This window comes from Bison bison, unplaced genomic scaffold, assembly GCF_000754665.1.
Source record: "Bison bison bison isolate TAMUID 2011002044 unplaced genomic scaffold, Bison_UMD1.0 scf7180017864252, whole genome shotgun sequence".
Taxonomy (NCBI): Eukaryota; Metazoa; Chordata; class Mammalia; order Artiodactyla; family Bovidae; genus Bison; species Bison bison.
In genome coordinates this window covers 4214009-4232381 of record NW_011494824.1, presented here as the reverse complement: position 1 = coordinate 4232381, position 18373 = coordinate 4214009, and the positions used below count along the sequence as shown (strand labels likewise).

Genomic DNA, 18373 nt, shown 5'->3' with positions numbered 1-18373 from the left:
GATTCTCTTTCCTTCCATGAGAATCCTTTGGCTTTGATAGAGCTTGATTTCTGTGTTAGATTTCTTTATGCGTGCATGCTTAGTCACTCAGTCGTGTCCAGCTCGGCAACCCATTGGACTGTAGCCTGCCAGGCTCTTCTGTCCGTGGGATTTTTCAGACACGAATCCTGGAGTGGCTTGCCATTTCCTTCTCCAAGATTTCTTTATCTATTTGTTCTATAGAGCAGCTCTGTCATACTGCCCCCCTATGGTTCATTTGGACAATAGTGGCTTTTAGGAAAACGGTTAATTGAGGTATAATTATAATTCTTAAAAGCCACTATTGTCCAAATGAACCATGGGCGGGGGGTGGGGGGGCGCAGTATGACAGAGCTGCTCTATAGAACAAATAGATAAAGAAATCTTGGAGAAGGAAATGGCAAGCCACTCCAGGATTCATGTCTGAAAAATCCCACGAAAAAAAACAAAAACAAAAACAAAAAACAAACAAACAAACAAAATCCCACGGACAGAAGAGCCTGGCAGGCTACAGTCCAATGGGTTGCCGAGCTGGACACGACTGAATATATGGTCTTCCCCAGTGGCTCACATGGTTAAAGAATCTGTCTGCAATGTGGGAGACCCAGGTTTGATCCCTGGGTTGGAAGATCCCCTGGAGGAGGGTATGGCAACCCTCTTCAGTATTCTGTCTTGGAGAATTCTGTGGACAGAGAAGCCTGGCGGGCTACCATCCATGGGACCGCAAAGTGAGACACAACTGAGCAGCTTTCACTTCACTTCACTTTTACATGTGAATAAGTGTTGTTTAAAATGTCTCTAAAATCACCTAAGCGTGTGGGTACTTTGGGAGATAATATGATTCTACAACCTCAGTGTATAGAAGTATGATGTTTATTTTCTACAGCCCAACTAGTTTCTGTCTCTGAGCCCCACCCAGCTGGTCAGATATTGAGGTCACCCTTGCAACTTCTCCGGCTCCCCCAGTGTCCTCTATTCCCTCAGTTGTCTTGGAAGAGAAACCTTCTCTTCCCTGGCACACATCTCACAATGCAGCTTTGTCCTGCCATCTTGTCAAGAAGGGAAGAATTTTTCTCGCAATTATTTTTTCCACCCAACTTTTCTATGTGCCAAGATATTTAGCCCACTGGCAAAGTTTTCAACTTTCACACTTAAGCAAGAGTTCAAGTCACCAGGGAGTCAAATGTTAATTCCATGACCAGTTTAAATGTTAGAAAAATTTTCCAGGAAGAAAATAAAAAGGTTCACTCTCCCCACTCACTAGGAGCTTTAGGTTTCTAAGTGAAACTTACTCAGAGGTGTCTTTTTGTGTATCCGGAGGGCTTCCATGGTGCTCAGACAGTAAAGATTCTGTCTGCAATGTGGGAGACCTGGTTCAATCCCTGGATCGGGAAGATCCCCTGGAGGAGGGAGGGCATTCCAGTATTCTTGCCTTTAGAATCCCATGGACAGAGGAGCCTGGTGGCTACAATCCATGGGATCGCAAAGAGTTGAACACGACTGAGCAACTAACACTCTGACTTTCCTTTTCTGCCTACCTGGGTTCATTCTCCTGTGTTACACAAACTTGCACGCATGCATTTGAATCTTAGTCAGTGCTCAGCAGAGCCCAAGCAGTGCCCTTCACAGGCCTTCCTTGTTCTTCAGTGGCTTTCTCCAGGGAGAATTCCATGGTCTCCCGTCAGATGTGTCCCGTGCTGCCCCGTGGTTATGTCTGTCAGACAGAGGGTGGTGTTGGGTGGGAAGAGGGTAGTTGGTACAGAAGAAGGGAAACAGGAATTTCCCTTTTTAGCTCTGAAGCACCATTTAGTAACAGGACACATCCAAGTCTTCTCTTAAACATGTCTAGTGATTAAGCTTGTCCTCATGCCATGACCTGATTGTGTTTCAGATAACGGCGGACAGACTTTGGCGGGGGGCAATAACTGGCCCCTCCGAGGAAGAAAGTGGAGCCTGTGGGAGGGAGGCGTGCGAGGGGTGGGCTTTGTGGCCAGCCCCTTGCTGAAGCGGAAGGGCGTGAAGACCCGGGAGCTCATCCACATTTCTGACTGGCTGCCCACCTTGGTGAAGCTGGCGGGGGGCAGCACAAATGGCACCAAGCCTCTGGATGGCTTCAATGTGTGGAACACCATCAGGTACGGCTCATCTTCCTCTTTCACCCCTGAGATCAGAAGCTCTAGGAGCATCTTGACTGGCTGAGAAGGATTGCTTTTATGTGAAAATGATAGTATAGCTTGCAGATAAAAGATAAAAAAAAAAAAGAAATGCCTTTACAAATACCGTGTGTATATACACACACACACACACATATACATATATATGCATAATATGAGGAACAAGATCGTCCTCAGTGGCTCACCCTCTACCAGAGGTCTTTACAGTGGAAGCCCTGCTAAGAAATTGGATGGGGTATTGTTTGCTTCCTGCAGAGGGTCAGAAGACCTGTCCTCTTGCCCACTAGGAGAATGGAGGACCAAGGCAGGGAGGGAAGATCTGGAAATAGCCTCATCTTCTAGTTTAGATTTTCCCCTTAGATATACGTGATTTGAAATTAAATATTTAATTGAGCTAGAGAATGACCATTTGAATTAATTTATTATTTCCTCTTGTTTTTTCATTTAGAACCATTTTTCTCAGCTTGCAATGTGCCAAATATTTATCCATATTTTCTTCTAAGTGTTGTGGTCTGAGTTTCTTCCATGTAATTCTTGGACTATTGTGACATGATTTTATGTGTTCCACGAGGTCAGTATCTAAATCAGAGGAATGAGGTTTTTTCCCTCAGGTTTTTGAATCATAGACCTCTTTGAGACTCTGAAAACTGAGATTACAAAAAAATGTACCTAAGCATATGCACAAAAGCTTAGATAGAATTTATTTTTATGGTATTAGATATTGATTACATATTATTTGCTATGTACACATAGAAAATATAACATTCTTTGAAAGCCTCTGCCTCTCACTCATTTTTAATACAAAAATTAATAGTCACTTTATGATAAAAAGGAAATAAAAATTTCCAAGCAAAACAAAACTTGAACTTCAGCTTACTGCCAGCTTTCACTGTGAAGGCTATTGGAGTTTGACTTATAGAAGCAGGAGAAAGTTTTGAGACATTTTGCTATGACAACATATGTGTCAGCCTTGACACCCAATCAGTTTTTATGTTTTTGTTTTGTTTTGTTTTGTGGCTAAAGTGTCATAAGCCCTGGGCTGTAACAGCACATAATAGCCAATGGAATCAAAACTCTGTGGCACGCTTGGCCAAATGAGGCTTGAGTTGAGAAACAGTTGAATTTATTTTGAGTAATTTCCTCTGTCCCAAGAGTCACAGAGGTTATGATATTTAGTAAAGTCCAAGTCATTGATGTTCATCCATATTACCAAATTTTGGACTATCCATCCACATTTCACATTTCAGTGGAATTCCACATTTCAGTCTTAAGATTATCTTGGTCAGAAGTACCTTTAAGACTTTGGCATGTATTTGCTTCTGCTTGCAGAGGAACTGGAAGTTTGGCCACCCTTAAATGCATATTTCAGAAGGTCTTTCCTCAGTATCAGAGGAGAACTTCTCGTGGCCCATCCTAAAGAGAACGAGAGCTCTGCATCCTCCAGCATTATGTCCGTTGACTGCAGGGCTGTAACCAGAATGTTGTCACCAACAGTATTGTCCCAGTATGAGAAACCATGAGAGAGTGGCTTTCCTTTTCTATTTGGAAAAAAGCAAAACTTCTGCCCAGTATCATTAAGTGTCTGTTTCATAAGTGAAGAGCTGCTCTCATCCTATTCCCATTTATGGATGAAAAAGATCCTGAAAACAATGATTCAGCCCCCACTGTCCCGATAAAATGGATGCTTCTCACAACATTAGGCAAGCGTTCATTCAGTACCGGTGGTGGAGCATTTGGCACCCACGCCTGCCAAGGCAGAAAGCATCCAGTCTCACTGACGTCGGGAGCATCTCTTCCAAAGCAGTAAAAACAAATGGACAGCCAAATGTCAGAGACACTCAGTCTGTGCCCAGAGTTCTGGAACTTTTTTTCAGTAAGATATTTGCTTGGAAATACCATTTTCAAGATGATGATAGTTTTTGAAAATTTCAAAAGGGTCTGATGAAAGAGGAATGCCAGTAATGGCAGTAACAGAGGCGGGTGTCTGAAAACATCCAGTTTCCCTAGTTGCATAGTTATCAATTCCTCTCGAGTCTGCTTCAAAATACTAAATTTTAGAAGAAACTGCCGTTTTGGAGTGGGTGACATTCTGACAGTCTTTGTAATAGGAGTTCCTTGACTTCTATTTTTCACCTGTTTCAAGATACACTGCGTGTTTATCAATTGTAGGGGACATGACCTCTCCAAGTTCTTTCTGATTCTGTGGTTTCTCTGCTTTTCAGCTTGATAAGCTACCTATAGTTTGTTTCAAGTCCTTTCAAAGGGTTTTTGAACTTATTTTATGTTTCATTAAACTTACATAAACGTAAGCAGAACCCCTAATCATAATGGAAGGAATGTTTTTCCTTTCTGATCAGTGGGAAACTGATCTAGATGTTATAATAATTTTCCCAACCCAGGGATCGAACTGGGTTCCATCCCACACTGCAGGCAGATTCTTGACCATCTGAGCCACAAGGGAAGCCCCTTATTATTATAAGGGTGGTGACAATCAAATATTATCTGATGATGTGAAATATCTTGAAAACTTACTATGAAACTATAAAGACTTTCCCCACCTCATGGATTCAATTTTAAGAGAAATGTTGAAGGAAAGATAAGTCACTTTTCATCCCATTTTCACAGATACCATGAGGCCTAAAGCAGTTGTGATACTTAATGAGCCAAAGTTTAAGAACGTCGCTCAGTCGTGTCTGACTCTTTGCGACCCCATGGACTGTAGCCTACCAGTCTCCTCTGTCCATGGGATTTTCCAGGCAGTAGTACTGGAGTGGATTGCCATTTCCTTCTCCAGGGGATCTTCCCAACCCAGGGATTGAACCCGGGTCTCCCACATTATAGACAGACGCTTTACCGTCTGAGCCACCAGGGAAGTCCCAAACTAAAACGATGCTTTATTTAAAATATTAAGACAACTCAGACTGATTTTTGAGTAGTTATTACTGAATAATAACTTCATTGTTATTATTATTGAATATTTCCCTTTTCACTGATTTGTGGTACCACTTTATGTTCTTATTAGTGCTATGATCTGTCTAGGTGCCATCTGTATTAATCCACTGAGTTATCTGTTCTTATGTTAGCACCTGACTGTTGTAATCTGTAATCTTCTATTAATACAACTTTTAGAGTATATTTATATACCTGGCAGAAAGAGCTGTTCCCCTCCCCATTATATTTCCTTTACAAAATCTCCTTGACAAGTCTCACTTCTCCCTGGTGGTCGAGTGGTTAAGACTCCACACTGCTAGTGCAAGGGGCACAGGTTTGATCCCTGGTCAGGAAAGTAAGATCTCACGTGCCCCATGGCAAAAAAATTTAAAAATAAATTGAGATGAGTCAAAGGCTCCTTAGGTCCATGAATATCTCATAGGGATTATTAAGTGATGTTTTAAAGTAAATCACTTTAAAAAAATAAAAAGCAGGATTTTAAAATATATCATATAATACAATGATGCATGAATGGGTAATGATTATGTAATGTAAATTATATAGCCTCAATCACAAAAAAATAAATGAGATTAACCACGAAAATTAATTTGGGAAGAATGGAGGTATTTGTCTTCTCACCTAAATCTTCCTTCTGCTAGTTGATGCTCTTTTCTTTTTGTTTGTTTTTTTGTAATTATTTTTTCTCTATATATTCCATTTTGGATAGATTCTGTTAGTATGCCTTCAAGTTTTATTAATTTTTTTCTTAATTCTTACTCTTCTGTTAAGTCTGCCCAACATATTTTTCTTTTTTGAAAATTTATTTTTAAATGTGATAAATACACATAACAAAATTTACTATCTTTACCATTTTTAAGTGTACAGTTCAGTAGTGTTATGTGTATTCACATTGTTATATAACTAATATCCAGAAACTTTTTTATCTTGCAAAACTAAAACTATATATACATTAAACAACAATTTTCTACCTCCCCCTCTCCCCAGCCCCTGGCAACCACCCTTCTACTTCCTGTTCCTATAAATGTGACTACTGTAGATACTTCATACAGGTGAAATTCTACAGTATCTGTGGTTTTGTGACTGGCTTGTTTCCTTTATCATAATATCCTCAGAGTCCATTCATATAGCATGTATAAGAATTTCCTTCCTTTTTAAAGGCTGGTGAATATTCCACCACATTTTGATTTTCCATACATCCAGTGTTGGCCAGTTGTGTTGTTCCCCCTTTGGCTTTTGTGAATGATGCTGCTCTGAGCATAGGTGTACAAATATCTCTTTGAGACCCTGCTCTCAATTCTTTGGGTTATATACATAGAAGTGACATTGCTATACCATGTGGTAATTCTGCTTCTAAGTTTTTGAAGAGCTGCTGTACTGTTTTCCGTAGTAGCGGTACCATTTCATATTCCAACAGTGTACAAGAGTTCCAGTTTCTCCTCATCCTCACCAGCACTGATTCTTTCCCTCCCTTAAAGAAAATCTGCTATGCGCCATCCTGATGGGTGTGAAGTGATATCTCATTGTGACTTTGATTTGCATCTCCCTTGTATTTAGTGATATTGAGTATCGTCCATGTGTTTGCAGATCATTTGTGTATCTTCCTTGGAGACATATCTACTTGAATCCTTCATCGATTTTTAAATGAGATTTTTGTTGTTGTTACTATTGAGTTGTAGAAGTTCTTTATACATTCTGGATATTAACTCCTTGTTATATATATTGTTAGCAGATATTTTCTCCTATTCTGTAGATTGCCTTTTCTTCCTAATGAATATGTCCTTGGATGTATGTCTTTTAAAGGAGTCATGAATTCTGTATATTTAAAAAATTTGAATGCAAGTTATTAGCTTAATATTTTTGAATCTTATATTAATCATCAATAGTCTTACAGTCAATTGTGCAATTAAAAATATTCATAATTTATAGTATCAATTATTTGTATTAAAATATAGTTGATTTACAATATTGTGTTAATTTCTGGTGTCAAAGTTATATATACACATTTTTCAGATTATTTTCCATTATAGCTTCCATTACACAAGTTATTGAATATAGTTCCCTGTGCTATGCAGTAAGTCCTCATTGCTCACCTATTTTATGTAGAGCAATTTGCATCTGTTAATCCTGTACTCCTAATTTATCCTTCACCTCCTCCCTTCCCCTTTGGTAACCATAAATTTGTTTTCTGTGTCTGTGAGTCTGCTTCTGTTTTGTATATGGATTCATTTGTATTATTTTTTAGATTCCACATATAAGTAATATAATATTTGTCTTTCTCTGTCTGACTTACTTCACTTAGTATGATATTCTCTGGATCCATCCATATTGCTGCAAAAGGCAATATTTCATTCTTTTTTATGACTAATATTCCATTGCATACATTACCGCATATTCTTAAACCAATCGTCAGTTGGCGGCCACTTAGGTTGTTTCCATGTCTTGGCTACTGTAAGAGTGCTGCTGTAAACACGGTATCTTTTTGATTTAGAGTTTCCATCTTTTTAGGATATATGCTCAGGAGTGGGATTGCTGAATCATAGGATAACCCTATTTTTAGTTTCTTAGGGAACCTCAATATTATTCTCCACAGTGACTGCAACAACTTATTTTCCCACCAACAGTGTAGAAGGGTTCCTAGAAAAAGGAACCAGCACTTATTGTTTGTAGAATTTTGATGATGGCCATTCTGACCGATGTGAGGTGATACCTCATTGTATTTTGATTTGCACTTCTCTAGTAATTACTGATGTTGACATCTTTTCATGTGCCTATTGGCCATCTGTCTTCTTTGGAGAAATATCTATTTAGTTCTTGTGCTTGTTTTTTGATTGGGTTATTTGTTTTTGATATTGATTTGTATGAGCTGTTTGTATGTTTTGGGTATTAACTCCTCATCAGTTGCATCATGTGCAAATATTTTCTCCCATTTGGTAGATTGTCTTTTCATTTTGTTGATGATTTCCTTTGCTTTTAAGTTTGATTAGTTCCCATGTGTTTATTTTTGCTCTTCTTTCTTTTGCCTTGGAAGACTGATCTAAGAAAATATTCCTGCGATTTATGTCTGAGAATGTTTTGCCTCTATCCATTCTGGTTTTCATCTCACATGTTGCAAGTTTTCACTTTAGAAGTCCAGCTTGGATCTTTTATATCTTTTTTAATCCAACTTTCTAAACATACAGAATATAGTTTTAATAACCGTTTTAATGTCCTCTGCTAATTCCAACAGCTATGTCAGTTCTAGGTTGGTACTGATTAGTCAGTCACCTCATTGTGGGTCTCGTTTTCCTGACTTTTAATCTTTGATTTGATGCCAGACATTGTACATTTTACTTTCTTGGATATTTATTTATTGTTATGAATCTTCTTGATTTGTACTGAAATGCAGTTGAGGATACTTGGAGCCTTCAGGATATTGCATTTATGATTTATTAGGCATTAGGTCCATGTCAGTGTCCGGTCGTGGACAATAGTCTTCACTGCTGAGTCAAAACCTTCCGAGTAATCTACCAAATGCCCTTTGAATTTAAGTTTTTCCAGTCTGGCAGATGGGAGTAGATATAACTATTTCTAACCCCATGTGAGTGCTGGGCACTGGTTCCTTTCATCCTTTCAGGTAGTTCTTTCCCTAGTTTGGGGTAGTTCTCTCGCATACATCTGATCAGTGCTCAGCTAAATATTCTAAGGGACTTTCTACAAACCTCCAAGGCTCTCTGTGCAGCTTTCTCTTCTGTGGTACTCTATCCTGTCAACTCTAGGGTCTCCCTGGCACCTCAGCTCTCAAGTCAAGGAGTCCATGGGGCTGTGCCTCAATTCCCCACCCCTACAGCAGGGCCTGGAATCTTACCATTCTCATGGTAATAAGTGAGGACAGTGATAAGAATTCCTGTGTTTCCTATCCTTTGCCTGATAGCTCATCTTTTGAAAACTGTTGTTTCATATGTTCTGTTTCTCTTTAGGTTGTTTTAGGTAGGAGGGTAGGTCCAGTCTGCCTGTTACTCCATCTTGGCTAGAAACAGAAATACCCAAAGAATATTTTACTATCCTGTTTATTTTCTACTTTCAAATGCTTTTCAAGTCAATCTGGGATCGTAGAACCAGCTTTCTGAAACATAATATTGTAAGTCTTATAACTCTTCCAGAGAGTTTTTCTTCTTTATAAACCTTTGTAATCATATATAGAGAAATTATGTATATTGATCTATAAGTTAATTACTTTTTATATTACAAATATTCCTTAATTTTCACATTCTCAGTTCCTAATTTTAATTGATCTTTTCATTTATTTGGTTAATACTTTAAAGTAATTTTCATAGAGGTACATAAATGATAAGGTTTTAAAAAAAAATCTTCATATATGGAAGAATATCTTTCTGCTACCTTCAAACATACGTAATAATTTGACAAAGCTGCTGCTGCTGCTGCTGCTGCTAAGTCACTTCAGTCGTGTCCGACTCTGTGCGACCCCAGAGACGGCAGCCCACCAGGCTCCCCCGTCCCTGGGATTCTCTAGGCAAGAACACTGGAGTGGGTTGCCATTTCCTTCTCCAATGCATGAAAGTGAAAAGTGGAAGTGAAGTTGCTCAGTTGTGTCCGACTCCTTGCGACCCCATGGACTGCAGCCTTCCAGGCTCCTCCGTCCATGGGATTTTCCAGGCAAGAGTCCTAGAGTGGGTTCCTTTGACAAGGAATTATTGTCAAATGTGTTCTCCTCATTACTCTATAGACATTGCTTTATTGTCTTCTGATAAGTACCATTACAGCAAAGTGTACCAGGTTTACCTGATAACAGAAAAGCTAAGATTACAATCTTGGTATATCTGACAAGGTGGAATTTATGTCAAAATCATTGTTAAGAATAATGGTGGAAATGGTGCAAATGATTTCCTCTTTGATCCGTGTGTTTAGACCCATTTATTTTCCAAATTTTCAGATTTTCTCTGTTAGATTATTGATTTCTAGTTTAATCGTATTGTTGTCAGAGGACATACATTTTATTATTTCAGTCCTTTTAAATTTGAGACTTGCCTCACTTTCTTGGAACCTGTGCCAGGTAGTCTTGAAAAGAATGTGTATTTTGTAGTTGTTAGGTATAATATTAGGTTTTTTTTGTGTGTGTGTGATCCAACCAGAAAATATTTTACTTCAGTAAATGAGTTTTAATATATATATTAAGAAAAGTATTAACTATACTTTTCTTAGCTCTGTTATTTTATATTATTTTTTTATGTTTGATTGGAGCAATGTATGGTTTATTCCAGTGGCATCATTATATTAATATATTTATGTAATTCTCTTAGTCACTTTTTAGGTTCTGCTATTTGGTTTGTCAGCTTTAAATGTTGTCTTTGACTTCTACTTATTACCTGTAAGAACATCAACAAGTTATTCAATTCTACCCATTGTCTTACCTTTCTCTTTCAGTGCTATTTTTAGTTGTATTATTTCTACTTTGAGCATATAATATTATAATGCTGTTTTTCTACCCTTGTCCACAATTTTGCTTTTGTCTTAGATCTATAATAATATATTCTGTGCTAAACACTTGTCCATTCCTAAAGTGTTCTCAATTATCTCTGAGTTGGAGGAATTCATTTGTTAATAGATTTCTCAGGATTCTTTGAATTTCTGCCTTGATATTGAAGCCATTCCTACAGCCTTGATGATACTGAAACAGTTGAACTGATATAAGCTCCTTGTCTCATGTACTTTTTTTCCTTGAGCTTCTTGACAGTGTTATACTTGCTCTGTATGGCCCTGTTGATAACTTTCGTGTTACCTGGATCTCATTTCATTTGCAAGTGAGTTGGTCCTTTTGCCTAGAGGTCTGAAAGGTTTTTGTTATCACTAGTATTATTTAAAGGTGAAGACTTTTACTAGATAAGTCTCAAAGGTGACCAAACTGAGTCACTTTCCCAGATGCACAGTGGGGTACATTGAGGTCTTTAGTTTCAGAGTTTTGGGTGTTGGTCACTCAGTGCGGGGGCCTCTCTTTCTGGGTTTGTCAGATACAACCTGAGTCCCTTCCCCTCTTGGACCCCTGCACCCTCTTGGGCACAGTCCCTGACCCCTTCCCTAGGTGGGAGCCAGCACTGACCCTCCAGGGCTTGGATGGCTATTTCCTCATGTCCATCGAGGTTTAAACATGCTCTGTCTCCTGCTTATGTTGTAGGCTTGAGTGTTGGGTAATTTTACTTTCTTTCCTTTTCGGTATGTCTTTTAAGAGTAGTGTGTGGAGAGATTCAAATGTAGACGGCCACCAATATCCTATGGAAATCTGGAAATTCACACGTTCTTTGGCTCTTGCTCCAGTGTAAGAAAAATGGGCCTGGAAACTGGAAATGAAGCTTATAAAATGGCTTATGAAGTAAAGATGAGCTACCAACCAGTAGCTCTGCATTCAAAGTCTATGTATATCTAGTCACTTCAGTCAAGTGAATATACATCTATATATATGTGTGTGTGTACATATATATATCACATGTATGCATGTACGTATTTGTTCGGTTGACGCAAAATGTTTAAGAAGTGATGCAGTATTTTTTGACTTCCTACTTCTCCCTCTCTGACAAAAGAGCTTCTTCTCTATGTCCATAGTTATGCAGTGCTCTGGGGTTATCTCAGACATTTTCTGTTCGGCTGCATCACATTCTAGGGTGTGACCTAGCTGCCAAATTTCTTCTGTTCCCTCCCAGGTTGGTCTTGCATTTGCTGCCTGGAGGGACAGGAGAGGGAAGAAACCAGTGGTGAGGGACGAAAGGTGTGCTGGTTCAGCTCTGAAGCCAGCTGATGAGAGATCCCTGCCCACTTTTGTTCAGTGTGACCTCTAAGGCCTAAGTTTTGGTCTTCCCTCATAGCTTGGTTGGTAAAGAATCTGCCTGCAATGCAAGAGAACCCGGTTCGATTCCTGGGTCAGGAAGATCGGCTGGAGAAGGGATAGGCTACTCAGTCCAGTATTCTTGGGCTTTCCTGGTGGCTCAGCTGGTGAAGAATCCACCTGCAACGAGGGAGACGTGGGTTTGATCCCTGGGTTGGGAAGATCCCCTGAAGAAGGGAAAGGCTACCCACTCCAGTGTTCTGGCCTCGAGAATTCCATGGGCTGTATAGTCCAGGGGGTCTCAGAGAGCTGGACACGACTGAGCGACTTTCACTTCACTTTGAGTTCCGTAGCTAGACATAGACAAAGTGAATCCATCTTTTTCTGCTTTCTTTGGGACCAGGTTTTAATTCTTCCGTTCGAATCCAGGAATATGCTGTTAATCTCTTCAGCCCTGGCGTGAGTGAAAATCCCCTCAGGACTTTGGCATCTGGTCTTCTCTTTAGTTTCCAACACTGTTGCCAGTTTTCCTCTTTTTGTAATTCTTCATGGGTATTATAATGGAAATTGGGAAAAAAGGGATATTAGGTTCTGCTGATTTGCCCTGATACTAACCTGGAAGTCCTACCAATTATTTTTTAATAATGAATAGGAAAAGATTGTAATAAAGGTATGACTCAGTTATTGTGAATAATATTGTATCTTTTAGTGTAGCCTACTTTAATATTTAATGATTCCTTAAAGGTGTACATGAAAAATTTCTCTCATATAAAACTCTACATCAGGTGGATTTAAGTTACGTATTTCCTCACCAATTTTAGTCAAAATGTTTTGATTTCCATGGCTAAACACTTTATTCATGGTAACATTTGCATGTTAAGATGGCTTTTAAAGGAGCATGGAATTTACACAAACCCAATATCACCGTCACCCACATAACAAAGAAAATATATCCTGGGAGTAATGTCACTAGTATAACGGTTGAAAATGTGGACTCTGTGGTTAGATCTGGTCTTTGCCATTTATTATTTGTGTGATCTTGGGCAAGTTACTTTATGCCTCCAAGCATCAGTTTCCTTGTGTGTAAAATGTAACATTAGTGATGCCCACTTCATAGGCATTTACGTGAGGACGTAGTGAAAGAATATGTATGAAACAGCAAGGAGCCTGGAACATAGTATCAATAACAACTCAGTAGCTTTAGGGGAAGATAGTAAGGATGATGATAATTCTTACAGAACGTTAACAGGATGGAAGATAATCTGTGGGCGTTTCTTGGATTTTTTATCAATAATTTTTTTTTTTCAAAAATTCATGTCTGGAAATATTGCCATGGCTATTTCTGTTTCTAAAAATTTGAGATTGTCCTCCAGGGTGTGTCTTTGCTATGACAGATGGTCAGCAGCTAGTGGTAAAAGAAGTGTAGAATATCATAGCACTTCATTTATTTATGGGAAATGTTTTACTGCCCAACCCTTCAACTAGTTGGAAAATGAAAGTCAAAAACTGGAAACTCTATTTATAAATGGACAGTGCTGTGATCTCAGTGTCTGAAACTGTAGACTTTTAGAAAATATTTATAGCATATTGGAAACTAGTTACTGATCAGTGTATCCTTGCCCCATTAAAAAAAAAAAAAAAACTAACCCAGAAAACATGAAATTTGGGTGAATTAAAATTGAATAATGAAATGGTGTTACTGGTCGGGGCATAGACTTGGATCACCATGATATTGAATGCTTTGCCTTGGAAACGAACAGAGATCGTTCTGTTGCTTTTGAGATTGCATCCAAGTACTGCATTTTGGACTCTTTTGTTGACCATGATAGCTACTCCATTTCTTCTAAGGGATTCCTGCCCACAGTAGTAGGAAACTAAAGAGAAGACCAGATGCCAAAGTCCTGAGGGTATTTTCACTCACTTCAGCCAGGGCTGAAGAGATGTAATGGTCCTCTGAGTTAAATTCACCCATTCCAGTCCATCTTAGTTCAATGATTCCTAGAATGTCAACATTCACTCTTGCCATCTCCTGTTTGACCACTTCCAATTTGCCGTGATTCATGGCCCTGACGTTCCAGGTTCCTGTGCAATATTGCTCTTTACAGCATCGGACCTTGCTTCTATCACCAGTCACATCCACAGCTGGGTATTGTTTTTGTTTTGGCTCCATCCCTTCATTCTTTCTGGAGTTATTTCTCCACTGATCTCCAGTAGCATATTGGGCACCTACCGACCTGGGGAGTTCCGCTTTCAGTATCCTATCATTTTGCCTTTTCATACTGTTCACGGGGTTCTCAAGGCAAGAATACTGAAGTGGTTTGCCATTCCCTTCTCCAGTGGACCACATTCTGTCAGACCTCTCCACCATGACCCACCCGTCTTGGGTAGCCCCACAGGGCATGGCTTAGTTTCACTGAGTTAGACAAGGCTGTGGTCCATGTGATCTGATTGGCCTGTTGTCTGTGACTGTGGTTTCTGTCTGTCTGCCCTCTGATGCCCTTTCTCAGTGCCTACCTCTACTTGGGTTTCTCTTACCTTGGACGTGGGGTCTCTCTTCACGGCTGCTCCAGCAAGGCGCAGCTGCTGCTCCTTACCTCAGACGTGGGGTAGCTCCTCCCGGCCGCGCTTATGCACCATCGCAGCTGCCTGCCCTTGAATTGTTCTGGGCTCCAAAATCACTGCAGATAGGTGACTGCAGCCATGAAATTAAAAGACGCTTTCTCCTTGGAAGGAAAGTTATGACCAACCTAGACAGCATATTAAAAAGCAGAGACATTACTTTGCCAACAAAGGTCCGTCTAGTCAAGGCTATGGTTTTTCCAGTGGTCATGTATGGATGTGCTGCTGCTGCTAAGTCGCTTCAGTTGTGTCTGACTCTGTGTGACCCCAAAGATGGCAGCCCACCAGGCTCCCCCATCCCTGGGATTCTCCAGGCAAGAACACTAGAGTGGGTTGCCATTTCCTTCTCCAATGATGAAAGTGAAAAGTGAAAGTGAAGTTGCTGAGTCGTGTCCAACTCCTAGCGACCCCATGGACTGCAGCCTACCAGGGTCCTCCATCCATGGGATTTTCCAGGCAAGAGTACTGGGGTGGGCTGCCATTGCCTTCTCCAGTATGGATGTGACAGTTGGACTATAAAGAAAGCTGAGTGCTGAAGAATTGATGCTTTTGAACTGTGGTGTTGAGAGTCTTGAGAATGGGACTCTCTTGAGAGTCCCTTGAACTGTGAGATCCAACCAGTCCATCCTAAAGGTGATCAGTCCTGGGTGTTCATTGGAAGGACTGATGTTGAAGCTGAAACTCCAATACTTTGGCCACCTGATGTGAAGAGCTGACTCATTGGAAAAGATCCTGATGCTGGGAAAGACTGAGATTGGGGGCAGGAGGAGAAGGGAATGACAGAGGATGAGATGGTTGGATGGCATCACCGACTCAATGGACATGGGTTTGGGTGGACTCCAGGAGTTGGTGATGGACAGAGAGGCCTGGCGTGCTGCAGTTCACGGGGTCTCAAAGAGTTGGACGTGACTGAGTGACTGAACTGTTCTAAATGAAATGGGATCAGAGACAACTGTATACCATTTTATATAAGTAAGATAAGAAGATGGAGAAAAATTATTAATTCTTTTGTTAATAGAGGCACTTGAAGTAAACAGAGATGTTTGTTAATGGATCCTTAAAAATAAGCTGAATGAATGGAAATGTAATATATTTAAAAAGATACTGAGTCCATTTCTACATTTGATGGAGGAGACAATTTAGCATACTGGCTCTGAGTGGGGAATTCAGGAGTTTTCCTGAGTTCCAAACCCAGTTCTGTCACTGGCCCAAACACATGATCTGGTAAGTCACTCAACTGCTCTGTGCCAAGGTTGTGTCTGTCATAATGTAGAAGATTAAATGAGATAGTACACGCAAAACATTTGCACTGGTGTGAAGCACACAATAAATGCTCTCTAAATTCTAGCTACTATTATTCAAACGAACTTGGCCGAAACAACCTCCACTCCTCATTCCTGAGTGGCTCGGTAGTAAAGAATCCACCTGCCAATGCAGGAGATCCTGGTTCAATCCCTGAGTCAGGAAGATCCTCTGGAAGAGGAAATGGCAACCCACTCCAGTATTCATGCCTGAAAAATCCCATGGACAAAGGAGCCTGGGGGGCTACAGTCCATGGGATCACAGAGTCGGACATGCCTGAGCACATGCGCCATACCAGTGGGTACGTTACAGCTCTTTGTCTTTGCATAAATCTTCCTGTCACGGCACTTACTCCCGTGACCATCATCGTCTGCTAGGGCAGGTTGTGAGCACTGTGCAGGAAGAAAGAACTCTGAACAGTCCCCTAGGCGCCTAGCTTAAAGACGCTGATTAGATGGCTCTGTTTCATTCCTATCAGCCTGGAGCCCAAACATTTGCCCTAATAAAAACACCTGCTATAATAAAATCAGGGCATTTCATGAACTTGTGTGATTACTGGAAAATCATTTTCCATTAACATCATCAGTCATTATTTATAGATTTACATTTTGCAAATGTAATCAACAGTTTAATGAAGATAATATTGCACATACAGCTAAACTATACCATATGCTTAATTCAAAACATTGGGGAAATTCCTAGATAACAAATTGCAATGTATCCTTTTTTATATGCAGTTTATGAGTGGACTGTGTGACTTGGCTGTATTTGACACTGATGCTTTTCTCAAAAGAGACTTTCACTTGGAAGAAGTTATAGCTACATCAGTGCATTTCTAAGGGGAACTCTTGCCAAGAAAGAGGGAAAGATAGGATTATTAATGTTCCATTGTTTTACATATTATTCATGTAGCTTATCTAGGCTGTAGTCTTGTATCTGTGATTGTATTCTTTCCATGTTTACAGAGTCAGGATCTGAATTCTGCAACAAAAGATGTTGTCATTGTTTTTAAGCTACCAGCTTATTCAGTTCAGTTCAGTCACTCAGTCCTGTCCGACTCTGCGATCCCATGGGCTACAGCATGCCAGGCCTCCCTGTCCATCACCAACTCCCAGAGTCTACTCACACCCATGTCCATTGAGTTGGTGACGCTCTCCAACCATCTCATCCTCTGTCGTCCCCTTCTCTTCCTACCTTCAGTCTTTCCCAGCATCAGGGTCTTTTCCAATGAGTCAGTTCTTCACATCAGGTGACCAAAGTATTGGAGTTTCAGCTTTAGCATCAGTCCTTCCAATGAACACCCAGGACTGATTTCCTTTAGGATGGACTGGTTGGATCTCCTCACAGTCCAAGGGACTCTCAAGAGTCTTCTCTAACACCACAGTTCAAAAGCATCAATTCTTCAGCACTCAGCTTTCTTTGTAGTCCAACTCTCACATCCATACATGACCACTGGAAAAACAATAGCTTTGACTAGAAAGACCTTTGTTGGCAAAGTAATGTCTCTGCTATTTAATATGCTGTTTAGGTTGGTCATAACTTTTCTTCTAAGGAGCAAGCGTCTTTTAATTTCATGGCTACAGTCACCATCTGCAGTGATATTGGAGCCCCCCAAAATTAAGTCTCTCACTATTTCCACAGTTTCCCATCTATTTGCCATGAAGTGATGGGACCGGATGCCATGATCTTAGTTTTCTGAATGTTGAGTTTTAAGCCAACTTTTTCACTCTCCTCTTTCACTTTCATCAAGAGACTCTTTAGTTCTTCAGTTTCTGCCATAAGGGTGGTGTCACCTGCATATCTCTGGTTATTGATATTTCTCCCGGCAATCTTGAATCCAGCTTGTGCTTCATCCAACCCAGCGTTTCTCATGATGTACTCTGCATAGAAGTTAAATAAGCAGGGTGACAATATATAGCCCTAATGTACTCCTTTCCTGATTTGGAACCAGTCTGTTGTTCCATGTCCAGTTCTAACTATTTCTTCCTGACCTGCATACAGATTTCTTGGGAGGCAGGTCAGGTGGTCTGGTATTCCCATCTCTTTAAGAATTTTCCACAGTTTGTTGTGATTCACACAGTCAAAGGCTTTGGTGTAGTCAATAAAGCATATGTTTTCCTGGAATTCTCTTGCTTTTTCTGTGATCCAACAGATGTTGGCATTTTGATCTCTAGTTCCTCTGCCTTTTCTAAATCCAGCTTGAACATCTAGAAGTTCATGGTTCACATACTGTTGAAGCCTAGCTTGGAGAATTTTGAGCATTACTCTGCTAGCATGTGAAATGAGTGCAATTGTGTGGTAGTTTGAGCATTCTTTGGCATTGCCCTTCTTTGGGATTCGAATGAAAACTGACCTTTTCCAGTCCTGTGGCTGCTACTGAGTTTTCCAAATTTGCTAGCATATTGAGTGCAGCACTTTCACAGCATCATCTTTTAGGATTTGAAATAGCTCAACTGGAATTCCATCACCTCCACTAGCTTTATTTGTAGCAATG

General features: G+C 40.2%; 1 protein-coding gene across 1 annotated transcript in view; it reads left to right on the top strand.

Moving 5' to 3' along the window:
• Positions 1 to 18373, top strand: part of ARSB (arylsulfatase B) — a 176982-nt gene that overhangs the window by 84905 nt on the left and 73704 nt on the right. Inside the window, exon 5 of the mRNA XM_010847636.1 lies at positions 1910 to 2153. Within this exon, the coding sequence (XP_010845938.1) occupies positions 1910 to 2153 (244 nt within the window). The remainder of the gene's footprint in view (positions 1 to 1909; positions 2154 to 18373) is intronic.